Consider the following 19478-nt stretch of genomic DNA (forward strand, 5'->3'; position numbering starts at 1 on the left):
CAAGCTTCCCCCGCCTTGGCACGTGGCTTTGGGTTGTGCTAGCAGACCAGACATGTAGGGCTTTGATGGACAGAAGTAGCCTGAGAGCGTAGAAATAAGTTTAAGAAACTTAAGCCTGTTCCCTAAACTCTAGTTATCGTTCTAGAGAAGCACACAAAATGTGAAGGGTAACTGTACTATTCTGGCTGACTGTACACTTCTGCTCAGGTGTGCACCACTGCCCGCACCTGGATCCAGGTGGCCCTGGATCCACAGCCTCACCTGCTTTTAGGATAACACGTTGCAGAGCAATTTAGGATCTATCGAGTGGATCAGAATTTAGGTGACACACAGACTTAAAGCCTCACCTTGCTTTGCCCAGTGCTGCACTGGCACCAGTGTTACACTCAGCATGTCCAAGTGGAGATAAGCCAGAGCCCGAGTCACTCTATCCCCTAAACACTGCAATCGAGGAACATTTGGGTACTTACTCTGCATTCTATGAGCAGATCTCAGAAGGAGCCAATCACATCAACCTCATCATTTTTCTGGATTCCTTCGTCAGAGCATAGCAGTTGTTATCCAAACATACCTGCTTGGTTAGTTTTGGGGAAGCCTCGGTTCGCCAGCCATCCAGTCCCAAAGCTGGGCTATTAGGGGGTAGGGAGCCCCCAAAGCTGGGCTACCAGGGGGTTGGGAGCCATCAATTTGTCTCACCTAAGAGCTAGGAAAGCATCGCATCCAGTGAATTTATAACTAAGCTCGTACAGCAGTGGGGCCGCCTGTTAGTACGCTCACAAAGGCTTTACTAACTAGCTATTCCTCTAGCTGTTGTAGAAGCCTGAGGGGTAGCTGATAACTCAAACTGTTTTTCCTGGAGGATTGCACACTGATTAAGAGATCACAGAAGATGTTGAAGCCGAAGCCCCACTCTGAGGACATCCCCAAGGATCGTTTGAATATATAAAGATACCCCGTACCAATAACCCAGAAAATCTTTACTGAAAATTATCCCACATCCACATCTTGGGGATGGAAGAAATTGGGAGAACAGCCTCTAGGAGTTGGCCTACAATTTAGCCAAAGACAAGTTGGTTTTTATCTTAGTCTTGTACAACTCTCTCTAAACCTTGTTACTATGCTGTCAATAGCTAGATTACAACAAACTGTTTATTTTTTCATTAAATACTTGTTTTCTATTGAAACTAATTTCAGAATACCAACCAACACCAAGGAATCCCATTCCCATGGGCATGCTCATAGTCAAACCAAATGTGCTGGATTGCTTTCCTAGCACCTAGCACCCAAACTGGAAGGGCTTTTTTTAAAGAGTTGTTTGTTTGGTTTTGGTGTTGGTTTTTTTTTTTTCAGGAGGTGGCACAGGCCCTTATGAACTGCAGTGACTCACAGGTAGCATGGGAGAGTATTTTTCAGGAATCGGCGTTAGTCAAGAGCCTTACTGAGGAGCAGTGGCACTGGCAGAGGACCCTCCTGGGCTTCCCATGAACTTGAGCCAAGCAGCAAAGGCAACAGCAGCACTACAAAGGGCGAGCTCCAACGTGACATTTTAAGTGATGCTGTCCAGGAACACTGCAATAGCTGCAGCACAGAGTTAATCATTTTAGGATGGCAAATATATATGAGATGTTTGGAGGAGACGGTGAGACTGCTGGTGGCTCCGAGTGGACAAATGGAGCTGGAGACATAACCAGTGCCTTGAGATATTCATGGGTGCAATGAATAGAGCTGCTTTAGGGGCCCTTGCTCGGCACTGCTGTTCCAGGCAGCCAGCAGGTACAAGACACACACAGCTAACCCATCTCATCACCTCCGTGAAGAAATTAATGTGCATGTCAAAAAAAGGAGGCTGAAACCAATTCAGTCCCAACAGACCAAGGGGCAAACCCAAGGGGCTCCATCGCAGAAAGGCCAGGGGCTGCTTCATGCCGGCAGATGGACGGGGCTGTCTGCCCACGGGTCCTGTCCCTGGTCCCCATCACGCACTGCCCCAGTGGCTGCTGAGCTTAATGCAGGTAGGAACTGGAACAAGCAAGTCCAGCCTCTGTGGGAGGAAACGTGTCAGCACCTTGATGGAAGCAGGGACTAAGCATTGCATTTAAGAGCAAAGTTATTTGAATTCCTTCCTTTTACTCTTACGTGCTACGTTAAACCTTGTGATGGTCATACTCACCTGCTTGGGCTTTTGATTATAGCCAACAGAAAATATTTCTGATTAAACTCTAAACCTAAGTGTTAGCTTGGCATCAGGTCGAGAGGAGAACATTTGTTATTGCTCTGCAAGGAAGAGAGAAACTGGAGGCAGCAGGTACGGAGGTAAAGCACCAAAGCCCAGCTCTTCCTCCACAGAGGATGCCATTCAGCAGTTCATACCGGAGGAGCTCGAGGACCCTTAGCACCTCTTAAGGCTTTTATTTCAAACTGCAATGCAAGCACTAAATACGTGGGCTACACCCCAAAAAGGAGCAGCCTTTTGCAGAAGAGATTATCTAAAGCCAGGCAGGCTTGGCAGAGGTGGGGAGCAACCACCATCCAGGGTTTGCCACTATTTCCGCTCCTGATCTTTAATCCTGATACTAATCCTTATATTTAATCTGAATATTAATAGATTATTTTCAAAATACTTATCTGGAGATGGAGGCCCATTGGCTTCCTGCAGCTATAGCCGGGGCCATGGAGTAGCCCAAGGGTCTGCAGGAGGAGCGAAGAGCGTCAGACATCAGAAAAACTGATCAAGACTGCCTATGTTGAAGAAGACCCGGACCCCAGGAGACCCAGAAAGGGATTTCCCTGGAGAAAGCAGCCTTTTAAACTTTTAGGGAATAAAAATCTCAGGTGAGGGCACAGTGTTTTGTTGCCATGATCGCTGGAATAGCGGCTCATCCCTGGCGAAGCACGTCAGGGACGCGACGCCTTTGTCCTCCGTACCCAGCGTGCTGGCAGCGCCGCCAGCGGCGTGTGGGACCGGCGGGCAAGTGAGGTGTTTTCACAGCCAAGGGAAAGATGACAGCAACCAAAAAAGAAAATGAAAGGTGTAGCACTTGGTTGGACCCCACATCTCCCACCTGTTAGGAAAGGGAAACACATCTGGTCCCTCCTACAAGCAGAAAAGCCCAAGGCAAGCAACAATTTAGCAACAGCCTTTACCACTTCTCTAGCCCCTGCTCTCATGCAGGAGATCGGTCCCATTTCCTTAGACAGGGATAGGACAGGAGGCACCCCAGACAAGCACAAAGTTAACACATATGTATTTTGGCCCTGGGGCTTCAAAACTCTGAATTTACAAAGTGTTTGAGTGGTTCCTTGCTTCAGGGCTCTTGAGCTTCAGCAATATATCTAACTCCACCTGTGCTCTCATGACCCTTGCTGATGGGCAAGAGAAGCCGAGGTGGAAAGGAAATAGGGAACAACGGCATCAAAATAAGATTTATTATTTAGAACTGAGATTTGGAAGAGACAGACATGGCAGATAACAACGAAACAATATGCCAGGCTCCAGCTGCGAGAAAGGATGGTACCGAAAGTCTTATGGGCAAATAGAAATTCCTATTTCTCTGGTATCAAAAACAAGAGTGAGAAGGTCAGAACATCATGGAACTGTCTAAGGGGGAAGCAACTGAGGTCCTTGGGTGCATAGCACAGCAGCAGAGGTTCAGAAGAGTTTGGGGCCCAACAGCAAGAGCAGCACTCTTTCCCACTCCTTAGGAACAGTGCTAAAACCCATCTTTCTAAAAAAAAAGTTGAGTAGTCCTTTATAATAAATGATTACTCATGAGATTATTGCTACAAACTACTTTGTACATCACCTCAACCCAGGAGACAGCTGAAACCCATCATCAGTGAATCAAGAAAAAGAAATCTCCAACTACATAATTTTAGCTTGTTGAAGGCACTTTGAAGTTTTAAAAATTGCTCCAATTACCGACTCATCTGTAGAAGGATTTTAGTCTTACGTTTAAAATTAGAAGTGACTCGAGAACTGTATTTAACTCTGGCAGGAAAATGCGGCCAGTCTATAAGAAAAAGAAAGAGGTAAAAAGGGAAGTGACAAGTACAAACTTACTCGCCGGTGAAGTCTCTGTAGGTTTCTTTACTTGATTTAAGCAGATTTAAAATAGAGTATTATCTTTACAAAAGAACTGTGAGAAATTTAAATGGAATTGGAACTTATCTTCTTTGTACTAGAATCTGAATATGCGTGCCTAGCTTATCTTTTGGAAAATTACTTAAATTACAATTAACTGCGTGAAACAAAAAGTATTGAAGGAGTGCCTCCTCCCTCTTCTCCAGCCGCTGCTCACAGGAACCTGGCTCACAACAGAAGGGAACAATTTGGAACAAAATCCTTTTCCCCCAAAATAATTCTCCTTTATTTTTTTGCATAACATTTTTGTATTTCCAACTATAAATAAAAAAAATGATTAGAAAGAAGTTACAAAATTGTGTTGATGGACCAGAACGGCACAGAATTTCTCACACATGATAAATCACTTCCCATCTTCCTCTTCCTCCTCCTTAGCCGCGGCAGGGCCTCGCGCTTGGCACCGTAGCTGAGGGGGCCACGTGTCAGTCGCTGACGATCTCATTTTCAGAATCTAAAAAAAAAAAAATCCATATATGGATTTCACATATAGGAAAACCCAAAGAAAACCCAAAAGGGCCACATGAGATCGTGGACCTGAAGCGCACGGAAGATGCTTCTGCCAGCACGTGCCGGCTGCTGCACACGTTTTGGGTACCGCGGGTAAGCAGAAACCGAAATCTTTTTTTAACACATCATCCACGTTGTACTGAAAGCTTAGAAGCATAAACGTATTTATGTTGGTGGCGGAATCTAAGCACCTTGTGGAGTCACTCAGACCGGAGCTCCGATTCCCACGGGGGAAGAGGTGGCCTCCTCAGAGGCAGAAATAGAGAAAGCCAGCAAAGATGCCCAGCGTCCATCTCAGTTTATGGAGGAGGGAGGGGAGGGGGACGCGGTCCTGCGTGGCGGCTGCTGTGGGACGATGCTGAAGGGATGGAGGGACTTGCTGGGGCAAGTCGCGGGCACCGGCTCCCTGCGCCTGCGGGCTCGGCAGCACGGCCCAAGCTTGCCTCCCTCGTCTGATGGAAACAGAGCCAAGCCCGGGATCCCCCTCCCACCCGGGAAGCAGGCTGCCATACCCCACACCAGCAGAACACTACGTGGGGATGGACCCGTCAGCCTCCACCGCCCTTTGCAGACCGCAGGACAAGACGGCTGGCCGGACAGGAAAGGGTACAGAGATGCCGAGGGCTTGAAATGTACCAGAATAAAACATAACGAGGGCACCGACAGCACAGCACAAGGCTGAAGCAGCAGCAACACAGGGTGCCACCACACGTCCCCCCCCATCCCGCCGTACGCGCCCCACCGGTACGCATCGGCTGCGCTGGGGACATGCTCACAGTGACGTGCACCAAAGCCCCTCGCTCTACGGCACGGAAATATGCATGCTGTTATTGGATTTGCAAGCATATATGGGTTTTATATAGCATACGGTTTGCTAGATGCTTTCAGAAAAAATGCAGTGGGTCTTTTAAAACAGCAGGGAAGGCGAGGGACACTGGGGGAAAGCGCGGGACACTGGGGGAAAGCGCACTGTGCAAACAGATGCCGTCTGCGTCTGGCATAGCTCCTGGTGGGTCTCTGTGTTTTAGGCTTTGCTTTTATCAAATGCAGTCCCAATTTTCTCCCTCCCGTATTTCTTGCTCTGCCTGCTCGTAGGAAGAATCGCTTTTAAAGGAAGTGGTCGTAATTCCTCCCCAAGCTTCTGATCAACATCAGTTCTGCAGATCCACCTGAATCCACCACCGTTCTCAACATCTGCTCGCTATTGATAACCAGCATTTGGCACAGAAGTTCATCCAGGAAAATAAGACAAAATTAACTATCTTCAGGTAACAGGGAATAACGTTAAAACAGCAACGGGCCTGACTCCTGGTTACACCACAGGTGAGCCCTAAAGCCAAAACCAGAGCAAGCTCTCCAGGTGCCTTGGCTCTTCATAGAAACCCTCGCAGATGCTTAGCCCACGTCCCGAGGACAACCTCTGGACTTCTTATTCTGAAGTCAGTCTGAACTTTGAAAGAATGAACAGGCAACAGCACCAAGGCGATGAGCGAACTCAGTTATACTCAAAATTTTCTTGGGGCTGGGAAGAACTGTGGGAAAAAGGCAGTCATTGCACATCTTGTAGCTGCGACTAACAGTGAAAAAGATATTAGATATAGTCTATCTACCCTGATAAATAAAAACTGAATGCCGAGGAATTTTTTACCTTATTTGCAAAGTAAATTAAAAACCCAACAACACACAAGTAAATACTTTTTTGGGGTATTTTATGTCAGATCTAAAGAACACCCATTTGAGAAGGACTGGCAGCTGGTTATTTCTTCTTAAATTTCCTAGGTTTTTACAAGGTGACAGAGCCCTGGATATCTCAGAAAAAGTATGATAGACACAAAAAAGTCCCCAGAAGAGTGGCTCAGAAGGCTCTCACCATGCCCATCCTGTCACCTGAAACTCCTCGAGAGCAATGTTGCCGTAGCTGCACTCAGTGGTGCCTCAATAATGAAAGGCAAAGTATGGGGATCTGCTCCTTTCCGAGGGGAAAGAAAAAATCCTAACTTTTCCTCCTGCCTTGTTCATGTGCAACTACAACAACGTGCTAAATATACACTGTGAATCCATCCGGTGGCACTACATCAAAAGAAATTAATATAACTTCCCTTGCTCACCCGACTTTGAAAAACCAAGAACTTGTCACAAGAATTTCACTGTTACACCAGATACTTCATCAAAATAGTAGGTAGTCTTCTATGCATAGCTTCTGCACACGTACCAAGCAAAATCGAAAGCTTAATGAGGCTTTGCGTGCAAGACTGAAGGCTTGAATTACGCAGCCTCTACACTCTTCATGTGAAAGTTATTTCAAGGGAGAAGTTTTATAGTCAAATATAGATCTAAGCGTATATAGCAACAGTCTTGATAGTACACTACAACTGTCACTCTGAAAAAAAAAAGCAGAAAGGACCACATAATTTACAAAAGTTGCTGCTTCCTGGTATAAACGTGACTTTTAGATGAATCAGTTATAAGTAATCTATTTACCGACACAGCTAACGTCAGCATCACAGGACATCCAAATCCCTCTGAGCAACAAATTCTTTCATAATGCAGAATTTGTAACCTGGCAGCTCCTAAAATCCATTTCATTATGTTGCACTTCTGGAGCCTATCTGCATTAATAAAAGAACCAGCACGGTCAGGGCTGGAACGTCACCTTCCTGCTGCATCTGCAGGGATGGCTCCACAAACAGACCTACCTGAAAAAGCAAGTATCGCCCCAGTCAAAAGTCACTGACATGTATAAGTCACAATACAATTCCCATTTGATCAATGGTTCATTTGAGGAGTATATATATAGACAGGAAAATAATTGTATTTACCAGATTCCTTCAGAAGAAACACCACAAGGATCAGCACAACAGCCAGCTTGCCCAAATACTCAACTGAAGCGCAGCCTGCCTAAGCGCCAGCCAACCACAGCCCAACACCACAAATTAAAGAAATGCTCCTCAAGGATTCAATCAATAATAAATAACCATAGCAAGAAATTCCACACGATTATAGTTTTTCTGTTTTATAAATTCAATCCCAGAGCAAGAGATTCATCCACCTGTGACAACGAAGAGCGCACGAACTCCCTGCTCTGCAGGGAGACCTTGCTCACGTTCAGCAACCACACACCTCTCCAGCACTGCCATCCTTCTCCACAAACACCACCAGGAATCGGGGACTGCAAAGGGCAGACAAGGAACCAGAGAATGCAAGGAAACCTTACAAAGGTATTAAACATAGTCATGAACTATTTAATTTGTGTCTTCTGTCTCCAAGCAAACATTTTCAACAGCATCTGTTGAAAACTCAGGTGGGGAGTAGTTGGCAGCAAGGAAGAAAACTAGGTAGGTTTTTGCCATACTAGCTAACATCCGAGACATCAGTCTTACTCAAAAAGACTTGAACCCTCTGCTTAATTAGGGGGGGGGATGACAGGGAAAGCAATGCTGACGTCACATCACTTCAGAAGGGAGACTTCTGATTACAACTCTCCAAAGCCAACTTCCAAAGAACGTAGGAGGATGGATCGTTTTCCTACTCAAACATGCGCTAACTGAACAATACAGACACGGACCCACCAAGCGCTAAGTCCACGGGGCTTGTTTGGAAAAATTCTGAATGTTCTCAGAATTGAAAATAGCGCACAAGGGACCACCAAAAAAAGCTTGAAGGGAAAGAGCCACCACTAACAAAGCCAAGGTAGACTAATGACTGATTCAGAAGTATTAGTGATTTCCTTCCACAAATACCAAATGGCAAAACCTGCAACTTAAGAAGTTCATTTCAGAAATACCGCCATTTAGCACAAGCGTGCCCTATTCCCCAACATGAATATCTCCATAGGAGCAAAGAGACCGCCACATTTGGCCCATTCAGTCCCTCATCTTGTCTTTGATACCAGCCGATGTCAAATATGTCAGGGAAAAGTAAAGAAGTTATACAGTAGACAGCAAAAAAGGAGCACTTTGGAGATAGGTGTAAAGTAATAGTTTAGTAGTATTACCTCTTTAAAGTTGTGAAGACCAGAGTTAAACATGCAAAGAAACTGCAAGGGCCAATTTTACATCAGTCTTTTGAATGAAATCCGCATCAGGGAGGTTGAATCAGGATTTGCAGAAGAGCCTTAAACAGCTCAAATGTTTCTCCCTACCATCTCCGGCTCCCCGCTTTGCATCCCTGCGGCAGACAGACAAGCAGCGCCGGCGGCAGCGGCTCTCCTCCCCGCCCAGCCCAAGCAAGCCAGGGATGCAGTGGGAAAACAGAACGTGATTACGCATTTAGATACTCCGTCATGATGTACAGCAATCGGAAAGCCAAATTAATGGCATACGGGCAAACTTAATTTGGCATTTCTGAACTACTGGGTGCATGACTTGGCAGTTTTAAAACATTCTTTCGGTATTTGTATTAAGTTTCTGTAACTTCTAAAAGATTGAAAATTGGGGGATCTGCGAGCTCCCTCATCGAAACCTCGTATTTAAAGCTGAGGATCCATGCTGACTTCACACACATCCTTGCAGAGCAGCGCTGAGAACGTTGCGAGACGGCAGAGCTACGGGACATGGCTGCGGGCTTGCAACCGGCAAGGTGGCAAATCCTACCCAGTGGGTTTGACCCCTGCTGGCTGCACATCAAAGCAGTATTCAGAGTCAGGAATAAAATTAGTTCAGTTCTGGGATCTCCAGGGGAATGTCTTTTGGGGTACAGACCCCCCACCTCTGATGGTGTAGCACGGGCCCCTCAGGTCCCTCTCGCTCCTTTGCTCGCCTTTTGCTCAAGAAATTGTCCCATTTGTTTCAACTCAAGTCGTTGGCTTAATTGCCACTGAGGGTCAAAGTACCCTTTGACACCATCGGGGGCAACAAAACGTAGCTTGAAGTTAATAGTCAGAAGAATTGCAGCCAAGACAGCTATGAGAAAGTTAAAATCATGAATACTGAAATGCAAGCATCAACCTCCGAGCCATTATTTGGCCCCAATGCCAGCTAAAGATGCAACAGTTAGGAACACACCCACCAGAAATTTGGAAGCTGCATTTAAGCCTCGCTCACACGGGCTGTCCCCCCTGCCCGTCACCGGCTCTGCCCGGGCACACAGCACATGCAACGCAGCTGCTGGCCTCGGAGGAGAGGACTCCCTGCAAGCTGCAGCACAGACCGCAGACTTTCAAACACACGCAGCACATACAGCAAAGCCGCACGGGTTGGATGCACAGGAAGACAGAAGCAGGAGTATCAAACCTCTTCCTGCATGTCCTTCCCTAATTTCTCCTGCAGCCTAACACCGACGATGGCAACTGCCAAGAGGGTGCTTGCACCGTGGCTGAACTTCATATCTTCGCTTCCTCGCATTTAGATGATGCCAGGATCAAGTTAAAAGGGCTTCCCTAGCACTTTTCAGTGGAGGAGAGACACAGTCCACGTGCCTCTTTCACCACCTACCAAACTCTAACATCCTCACGTGTACCACCAGCAATACTGAAGATACTATCTGCTTAAAGGAACCCATTTAATGTTCCAGTCTGCAGCAGCGTAATGCCAGAAATACCACAGCGGGCAGGGGATCTCAAGCAATGTAACCTGCAAGGTGGCACTACGCGACTTCTGGAGCACCGTTTCACTTCTACAGCTGCCAAGAGGTGGGACGTGTCAGTTATGGGCAGAACCTGAGGAACAGTGGAGGCATCACATCTGCTCCTTCTATGCAAGTCAAGGGATAAGAGTCTGGAAAACAAATGTAGAGTTACCTGGAACAGCTGGGAATTGACACAATTCTACATTTTAGAAAAACACTGGGTTTTTCACACAATTTTCAAGCACAAAATGTTTATTTTTCTTCTTTTTAATCTATACAATTTCTTGGGGCTTTTAGTGCCACTGACTTTGTCAGTATACAAGGGATGGACTATACAACAGGCAATAGCGACATAAACTGTAAGATTCAGTGCAAGCCGAAGGAAAACTGGTGTGAGAACATATTTTCCATGTTTGCTCATGAAGCATACAGACATGAATCTAAAAAACCCAAACAAATTAAAGATACATGTTACAGAGAACAGAAATCTCTTACTACAGTAAGTATTTTGCCCAGGCAGAAGACTCTGCATAATTGTCTATAAAATTCAATTCTAACTGAATTGATGGAATAATATATTCAAAGGGTACAAACAAAATAATTTAGACAGATATAATGCTCAAAGTACAATAGAACTATACAATTCACAGCTTGGCAGCACAAGACATCTCTGCCCTTCAGCAGACAGTATAAAATGTCATCGCAGTAGAGATACAGAGCAACGTGCCTTCAGATGTGACCACACGGTCTGTGACCTGTGCCTGTAACGCTCTCCCTTAGCGCTTTCAAGGGAAAGGAGACTTACCATCAGCAAATCAGTTTTAGTGGTTATCTTGTGCCTTTAGACTGAGAGGTGCAGGCGGAGACTCTATGCACGGTAAAACTGGCAAAAAGCAACTTTCAAACAGGAGAGAGGTGTCCATACCACCTAGAGCGTAAACTTAATTAAAACTAAAATAAGAATTAAAAAAATAAGAATTTTCAAACAAAAGATGGTGAGACTCCAAAACCGAAGTATCAGATATGAAAAAGAAGAGCTTCACATTTTTATTCTGTTTTAGCGTGAATACTGCTAGCAGGTCAGTGGCAAAACACCATTCTTAACCTTGGTGGCCGAACCAAAGCCAGAATATGCGCAAGTGCTGTACTTACACAGTTCTTACAGTAACCTGGAGATATGTTCTCCTACAATCAAGATTTCAGTTAGATTTCTTCACTTACAAAACATGCATGAATTTGTAATTTAACTAAATTATAAAAGCCCAGTAGGGGAAAAAAATGTAATCCAATTCGCCGCTGATCCAGAAGAAAACAGTATTTGCCTGCCTGTCAGAGAAATAAGTTGCCATCTACAACACCTTACCAAAGACTGGGGAAGAGAATGAATTGCACTGCCCGAAGCTATTACCTGTCCTTATATACAAGTTACTTGGATCACTCTGTAAATGCTCCTATTTCAAAATATGTGCATTTCACTACTCCTTGTACAAACACAGACAATTTTTTGATCGGCATCTCAAACAAATCTCACCTCACAACTATTATTTTTTTCAAAAGCTTCAGAAATGAAAATTCAACCCATGAATTAAAATAAAAGCATTTACAGCAGAATGAAGCTGATGAAGAACACTGACTGTAAACCTTCGATATTTTTGCAAACAAAAAGAACTTCAACTCACAAGCAGATTGTAAATAAAATACACCTTTCAAATAATTTTACATCTCTTTCCAGCTGGAACTGAAAAGCTGAAATTCAAGGCACTGTACTCCTGCAGGGGTTAGTACAATTTTCTAGTCATCAATTCAAGTACATCGACTTTAAGGATCGCAAGTGTAAAACATCGGAACGCAACAGAATAAAGTGTCTTCAGCAACGAAATATAAGCAAATATTGCCGGAACGGACAAACTACCTTGTGTGAAACCACCTCACAGTGATCGCTGGATGCGGCGTATGGCTGTGTGTGCTAGCAGGCCTGACGCGGACCCCCGCCTCGTCCGACGCGGACGGCATCTACGGGTCAAACGCTCCGCGCGACGCCGCTGGAGCCGCCATTCCCCACGGCCAGGCGACCGCGCGTGCTACGTCATCCGCAGGTGCGGGCCCGGCGGCTCGGCCGCGGGGCGCTGCAGCGGCAGCGGGAACGCACGCAGGCAGGTTCCGCCCAGAGGCGAGAACCGCGCGACGCCTGCGCCTCCGACAAGGCCCGGCTGCGTGGCCGGCCCCGGCCACCGCACTCCGTAAACGGGCGTCGGGAAAACTCCTCCGTACTGACAGAGAGGCATCACGTAAGGCGTCACTGCGCCGGAGAGGGCAGGCCCTGGCACGGGCACCGGCAGGGACGGCGAAACTCCAGGCGCTAACGCGGCGGGCACGGGGCGAGACGCTGGAACGACGCACTTTTTCCCCGATCCCGTTCTTACCGAATTAACCTACAGAAAGAAAAATACAAAAAGCGTCGCTATTAAGTTCCTCCTTCCCCACGTGGCGCGGGCAGCGCCGGCGTGCTGAGACACGCGTGTCCCTGCTGGCGCTGCTCCCACCAGCGGCGCGGCATCCCTGCCCCGCGCGCGGGAACCTGTGAGCCCGGCGGGGAGCACGGGGGTGGCACGGCGTCCTCGGAGCTTGGGGCCTGGGTTTTGCTTCTGGCTTTTTTTGTTTGTTTGTTTTTTAAAGAAAAAAAAAATTGGAAATCAATAGGAAAGGTTGATACAGGCAGGAGGGGAAAGCTGCCGGAATATAATCTCACCATTTAAGGAGGCAGGAAGCATCACCAAACAAGCGAGAACTGAACGCCACAAAAAGCCATGAAACACCTCAAACGTCCCAAGGAACTTAAGTATCTTTTATGCTCGGTCTTGTGCATAAAAGCAAACAAATTAACTAAACGCAGAACTAACCCAAATCTCCTATTACAGCCAGTCGCAGAACAGGTTTTAAAAACTCCAGCATGTATTTCTGTTAAGAAGTTGTTTTATCCGCCCTCACTGAACTAAGGGCTGCGAAGAACAGAAAGAGATTTGCCGCGGTGGTTAAATACCCAGCACAGGTGGTGGCTGAGACCAGGCGAGGTACAACCAGCAAGGACACAGCAGGAGCTGCTCCTGCCTCAGGGGCTGCCAGAACCAATTCCAGTTATTTTTCTAAAATTCTATTAACATCCACTTCAATTATTCAGTTTTTGCATGTGAGGGGCAGAGAAAGAGCTCTCCTTCCTAAATACAGGGATGGCAGAGCTTCCCAAATTATACGCTCCATCATGCGCAATGCCATGGAAGCAATTGTTATCCAAAACGCTGCCTGCTCCCTCTGCATATGGTGTTTGCAGCATTTCATTAAATTTTTAATTTCACAGAATTTACAACTCCAGGCCGTGGTTCCCACCAAGCCAGCACCTATTCATGGCATAAGAAAAAAAGGTATTATTTAAGTCTGGGATCCTCCCATTAATTTGATATTTCACATTAAATTGATAAAATTGGTCTGAAGGTGAAATTTCAGCAGCAAAAAAATGAATATATGTATAAGACTGTGTGGTATGCTTACTTTAAGTTTCTGATTTTCGTCTTTCTTCTCAATGAAAAACAAAAATGGCAACGTCATTCTGGGATTTACTGCTCTGGGGCAGTGCTGTGCTCCAAAGCAAATTTTAGAAAAATACCAAAATATTCAAAATCCTTCTTCACTTCCCTGTCTCTAGTTCTGAAACTTGAATCTGATGGTGAGCATCAGACTAAGAGAAATAGCCGTTTTGGTATAATGAATTTAACATTATTAATGTATAAAAATCCACCGAAATTAACAGCAGAAGCCAGAGAACAATAAACAGAGGAACTGAGGGCTTGTTTTTAAGACCTGAAGACTTCTGTAAGCTATTATTAGACCCTTGTTTTAACATCCTCAAAATAATGGTTTCCACCAAACTAGACAACTGTAAGTGGATGACAACAGATGCATGTAAATGTGAGCAATAGATTATACAGTAGCATTGAAAATGTAAGGTGACATTTTAGCAAGCGGTCCTATTTAAAAATTCTAACTTGAAAAAGCTTTTTTTAAAAAAATGAGAATCTACTTCTACCTGATCCATGCTTCTTGACTATTTCATTCTCAGCTAAATCACTTAGAAAAGCAGCAGCTGTATTTAAGGCTACGTATGTGCAACCCAGAATAACACTGCATCATGCTCCAAAACCAACCACTACACACACTTATTAAAACTTGTTAATGTCGTGACAAATGCACATTAATGATTTAAGGTTGCTTCCTCTACCTTCATCGCATGCTTCAAGGGAGCAAAACACACACTTTAAGAGGCAACAAGACATCTCGCTCTTGCACCTTCCCCTGGATAGAAGTCTCTTGGTCAAAGCCATTTTTTAACCATCATCTTTTAACCAGCTATGATGACTCAACACCGATGGAGGCCAAAACAACCCATTTCTTCCTGCACGTAGATGCCAACTGAAACATCAAAACCAACGTGCACCGGACTAGTCCTCAAAACAGCACAAGGAGATAGGAAAGCCATGAGACTACAAGTCATAAGACTCAAGGGGAAGCAGATAGACATTCACGCAGTGATGGACAAGGTGTGTACCTACACTGGGATCAAAGTCACAGCTGTAAACAGAACTAGCTGGGCATTTCAGTCAATCAGGCTGGTATTTTAATGGAGGTCCACCGAAGGAAGCCCCGGAGCAGCACGGCACGGCCGGGTGCCTTGTCAACGGTCAGGGTGTTTCACCCCGCGCACAAGCCCGACAGCTGCCAGGGGGTTGAAGCTCACAAGTGAAGCTGTGAACCCGTAAGTTCTCCTGTCACTCACGAGCTGGCTAATTCTGTGCTGAAAGGACACGTTTGTTACCTGTAGCTCCCTGCTTGCCCAGGTGACCTCTCCTCTTAGCTATTACCTTGTCATTTTTGCAGGTTTGTTCAAAAGGTGCCAGTTCTGGCACAAGCTGCTGATTCCACAATGTGCATCAGCTACAGCACGCTATATGTTAGCGATGACAAGGCTTCAGTTTCCAGCGCATCGTCTGGGCTTTCGTATTCTACCCACAGCTTAAAGATACGGGTGTGAATTGTTTCTTTTATACTGAAGTTATCTTAGGAATTGGAAACAAGTGGTACAATATCAGACCCCTGTACCCAGCTCAAGCAACCAATGTTTAGAGATCACTGAAATACAAAAGATCTTTATAACCATAGCCTGCAGTCATATAGGAGTGTTTGGGGTTTATTTAAAATACACTAATTCTCCTGCAGGAGTGTAAAGCAGAAGTGGCCTTTTCCCTTCCTAATTCAATTTTAGATGCTACAACACTAGTAATGAGGAATGCAACTGATTATATGGACTTAGCCAACTATGGATGGCATTACTTCATTTTTAATATTACAATATTCATTTACTTCTGTTTGTTCTGCTGCCTGTCTACAGCCTAGTAAAGTCAGCTGCCCTGGCCTTTAGCAGGCTGATAAGGTAGACACAGTCTCAAACTTAATGAATTTAACAAATGCACTGCAAAATTTATGTCTGTCATCACCATGTAAAAAAGTCTGTCTGCTAGAGATATTTAATAGGGATTTTTTTTTTTTTTGGAAGGGAGTCTGGGTTGACAACCTGATATGTTTCCTACATTACATGGGAAGGAAGTGAAATTCCCTCCCTCCTCTTTCCCTTTGCATCTCAATTAGCCTCCCCTATTAAAGCAGTATACTTACTGAACGAACACCTATGGCGGCATCTCTGCCTGCTGCCTTTGTACCTCCGCTCACGCTGCCTCCCCTCCTGCACTTGCCAAACTCTCCCTGCGCTAATAAACCTCTGCCCTGAGGGCTTGTACAAGTCCCTGCTGGGTAAGAGCCACCTCTGGCTCCTGCTTCCCCAAATGCCTGCCTTCTGCTGCCAGTCTTTCCCTTGCTGCCATTTATTCCTGTTCCCCCAAATAATCACACATAGTCATTTAGAAAACAAGAATAATATATACACAAAGACGAATATGCACAAAAACATATGTAAAAATGAAACAAACCCCACCGGACAAAGGCTCTGGTAGTTCAGAAGAAAAAAAATAAATTGTTCTTTGGACTTCTTTTAATTCTCTACCTTGTTCTCATGCTTTACCAAGCAAGCTCTGAAGTGCCGCATCAGCCATATTCAGAGCTACAGTACTGTGAAAGTATATAGCTAAGAGTTGGTTTGACTTATAAACATTATAAGTATTTATGTTTTTACATTAGAACAGATGAAACTGGGTAATTCTGCTGTGAAAGCTGATCATAACTATCACAACCCATTCTAAAAATGCAGGATTTAGATTATTTTTCTTCCAGCTGCATTCTGATGGATACGTTATTAGCATTACTGTTTTACTTCTGTATAGTCCAACTACCATTGAAACAAAACTGAATCACAGGACAGGGTGAGAGCTGGCTGCCAAGAAGAGCAGGGCAAGGATGCTAATAAATCTTTTTTATCCCCTTTTTCCAGTTTGCTGAAAACCCGAAGTTATTAGGTGCTACTGAAGATTTGTGTTTGTGCTCTTCCAGGTTCCTGGAAAGCCACTCTGACATTCAGACCAAGAAGGCAGTGTTGAATAGCTTCAAACACAGATACATCCTATTTTTTATTATTCTTCCAATCCAACAGAGACGGAAGACACAGTAAAAGGTGTTAATAGTCCTTCCGCTCCATATTCGCATCTGTGGCTATCTCCAGAAAGCCTGCTTCCCAGGCAGCCAGCTCATTAAAATCAAGATGTACTAAATGCAAACAGATGTGCAGCTCTTACTGATGGTGTCTGAACCGCAGCACACGTCACCAACTGACACAGACCTGCATGTTCACAGAAACAACCTTATTACGGACTTGAAACATGCTTACAGCTTTTTTTGGGGTTATAGTTTTTTCTTTAAAACCCGTGGAGCTACATAACCGTATAAAGAACAGAAAACATTTTTGGTAAGCCCTTTATTCCCAGCCATCTTCAAATAATGCCTTTAACTACACAACATTCAGTACTCTTTACACACAAGGCAGCTCATGTTCCTAAGCGTATTCCTTGACTGGTGGTAATACCTGTAGAAAAGGATTATTTCATCATGTCTTTAACACAGATGAGCATGAGAGAAATAACTATTATCAGGCAGTTTGACTTCAGTTCTTCCTAATATCTCCTATTACATTTCAAATTACCAGTGATGAGAATCTATGTGTATTTCCAGGTCTAAAGAAAACATTTGAAAAGGAACATTTCAGTGCTCCTGTGACATAACTGGATGCCTGAAGGTTGCCCCACAAACTTCTAATATGTATCAACCAGGATTTGCAGCCAAACTGACAGGTAACTTCCACAGAAACAAAGCAGAATTTAAAGTCCTCCTTTGCATCCCAACTATTTTATTGCTTTCTACAACTCTGATGATAAAGAGGACGAAAATAAAGCTACTAACTCTTACTAAACACACCACCAATTTCTCTTCTGAGCTGATTTCCAACCTTAAAGAGTAGCCTTCGCTTAGTTAAAAAAAGGTACCACTAATATATTGTATTCACACAACAAACAGTTTGCTGATGGTGGTAGAAGCACCTGAAGAAAAAAGATAACTCAGGAAAGTTAGTCTTCTGTTTCCAGGGTGAAAGAGAAGACCTGAAGTTGGCCCCACAACTACCCTGCATATTAATAACAGTGGGTGGACAGTAAGAGAAAATAATAAACTAAAAAATAAATAAAATAACTCTACCCCTAACCAATAAGGATTTGTTGCAATTTTCCTTTGGCCTAGAGATTGAAAAAAACCCCAAATACAGAGTAGAAAGGGGCCATTTGGCTTAATGCCTTTTTTGTCATAGCTTGTATAACAGAAGCCCTAGACTTCCACCCCAGGAGGATGCTCATCGCCTGCGTGGCCTCTATGTCACACATAAGAGCTCTGTGCGGTACTAATTCCAGGGGACCTATAACCAAGAGAGCGCCATGGGACAACTCACATCACTCCTACTCTTGTTTAAAAACCCTTCAAGGAGACATCTTTCCGTCCAATAACCTCCAGAGACAATTTAGAAGTGAAGGTATGAATACTGCCTGCCTCCTGCCCCTCATTCCCGATCATCGCACTGGACCAACAATAGCTTCTCCTAAAACAAAACACCCGGTCTGAAGATATGAGACAACCTGCACTAATAGTTTCCCGCTAGTGTGTTCCAGTCAAACAAACAAACAAACAAACAAAAGGCATAAGAATCACATTTCCAATTTATCTAGCCTTTATTTCCAACATAAAACCTTATTATAACTTTCTCTGATGGGCTGGAAATCTGTTTAGTGCTCCTTATTCTTTTCTTGCAAAGGCATTTTTGTATCTGATCAAAAAGACGATGAAAAGATGGTGTTAACAGATGGACTGAAGAAGTACAGCCTGAGCTTTATATGCTCCCTGTTAGAAAGCTATTTTTTCCATCCTTTATGTGATTTCCTGAGTACTTTTTGTCTTTTCAATACCATTTTAAAAGGTGGACTCAATGGTGATTCAGTGCAGGTATAACATCTCCCCATGTAATTCATCACTCCAAGGACTGATGGTCACTTGTCTGGCTGTCCAGACTAAGGGTCCCTTTGCACAATTTCCTTCCTCCTCTTTTGCCTATTTTTCTCCCAACATCATGAAGCCCTTTCCTCCCTCAACTTCAATTTCCCCTTTAGGGTAAATTTCAACAGGTACAAACAGCAGAATGACGCTCAACCCCCAAAACAACCCTTGTAAAAGTCTTTTAAATCATATCCACTGCCCTGTTTTCTATCACCTACGGCATGCTGTGCAATCTTCATGGCCAAAATACCCCAACAATAACCACGCTAAGAATGTTTGCCATCTACCTTCGCAACTCTTCTGCAGCCCACGTGGCCCTACGAGGGCTTTATGCACAAAACCACCCAGGGCAAGCTGGCGTGGGGCTCGCAAGGGCTCCAACTGACTGCCACTCTTCAAGGCAACAAGGAACAACGTGAAATGAAGAGCAGGGAATCCCAACCGCTCTGTGCTCTTGGTAAATTATCTCTAAAAGACTTCAATCAGCCTTGTTAATTCCCTGGAACAACTGCCATGTTCTAGAAAGAAACCCTCTAAAATTAGTGTATTGAGACAGGGACATCCCTCTTCCTCTCACAGCGATACTCTGCCTTCTCCACAGGCTTTGAAACACAGACACCAAGACCGCAGAAGGCAAAATTAACCCTAAATTGATGTTAATGGATGATTTAAA

The 19478-nt window shown here is 44.7% G+C and overlaps 1 protein-coding gene across 13 annotated transcripts in view; it reads right to left on the reverse strand.

Moving 5' to 3' along the window:
• Positions 1-3412: 3412 nt before the first annotated feature.
• The window catches only part of WNK2 (WNK lysine deficient protein kinase 2), a 118495-nt gene continuing 102429 nt past the window's right edge, over positions 3413-19478 (reverse strand). For 11 of the 13 annotated variants that reach the window (XM_069769871.1, XM_069769883.1, XM_069769872.1 and 8 more), the window contains one exon: positions 10448-12645. In XM_069769871.1, coding sequence (XP_069625972.1) covers positions 12295-12645 — 351 coding nt within the window. In that variant the 3' untranslated portion in view covers positions 10448-12294. Of the gene's footprint in view, positions 4593-10218; positions 10363-10447; positions 12646-19478 lie in introns of those variants that run through there. The other 2 variants (XR_011322032.1, XM_069769880.1) reach the window with 2 other exon arrangements.

The sequence above is a fragment of the Haliaeetus albicilla genome, chromosome 24 (genome assembly GCF_947461875.1).
Source record: "Haliaeetus albicilla chromosome 24, bHalAlb1.1, whole genome shotgun sequence".
Classification (NCBI taxonomy): Eukaryota; Metazoa; Chordata; class Aves; order Accipitriformes; family Accipitridae; genus Haliaeetus; species Haliaeetus albicilla.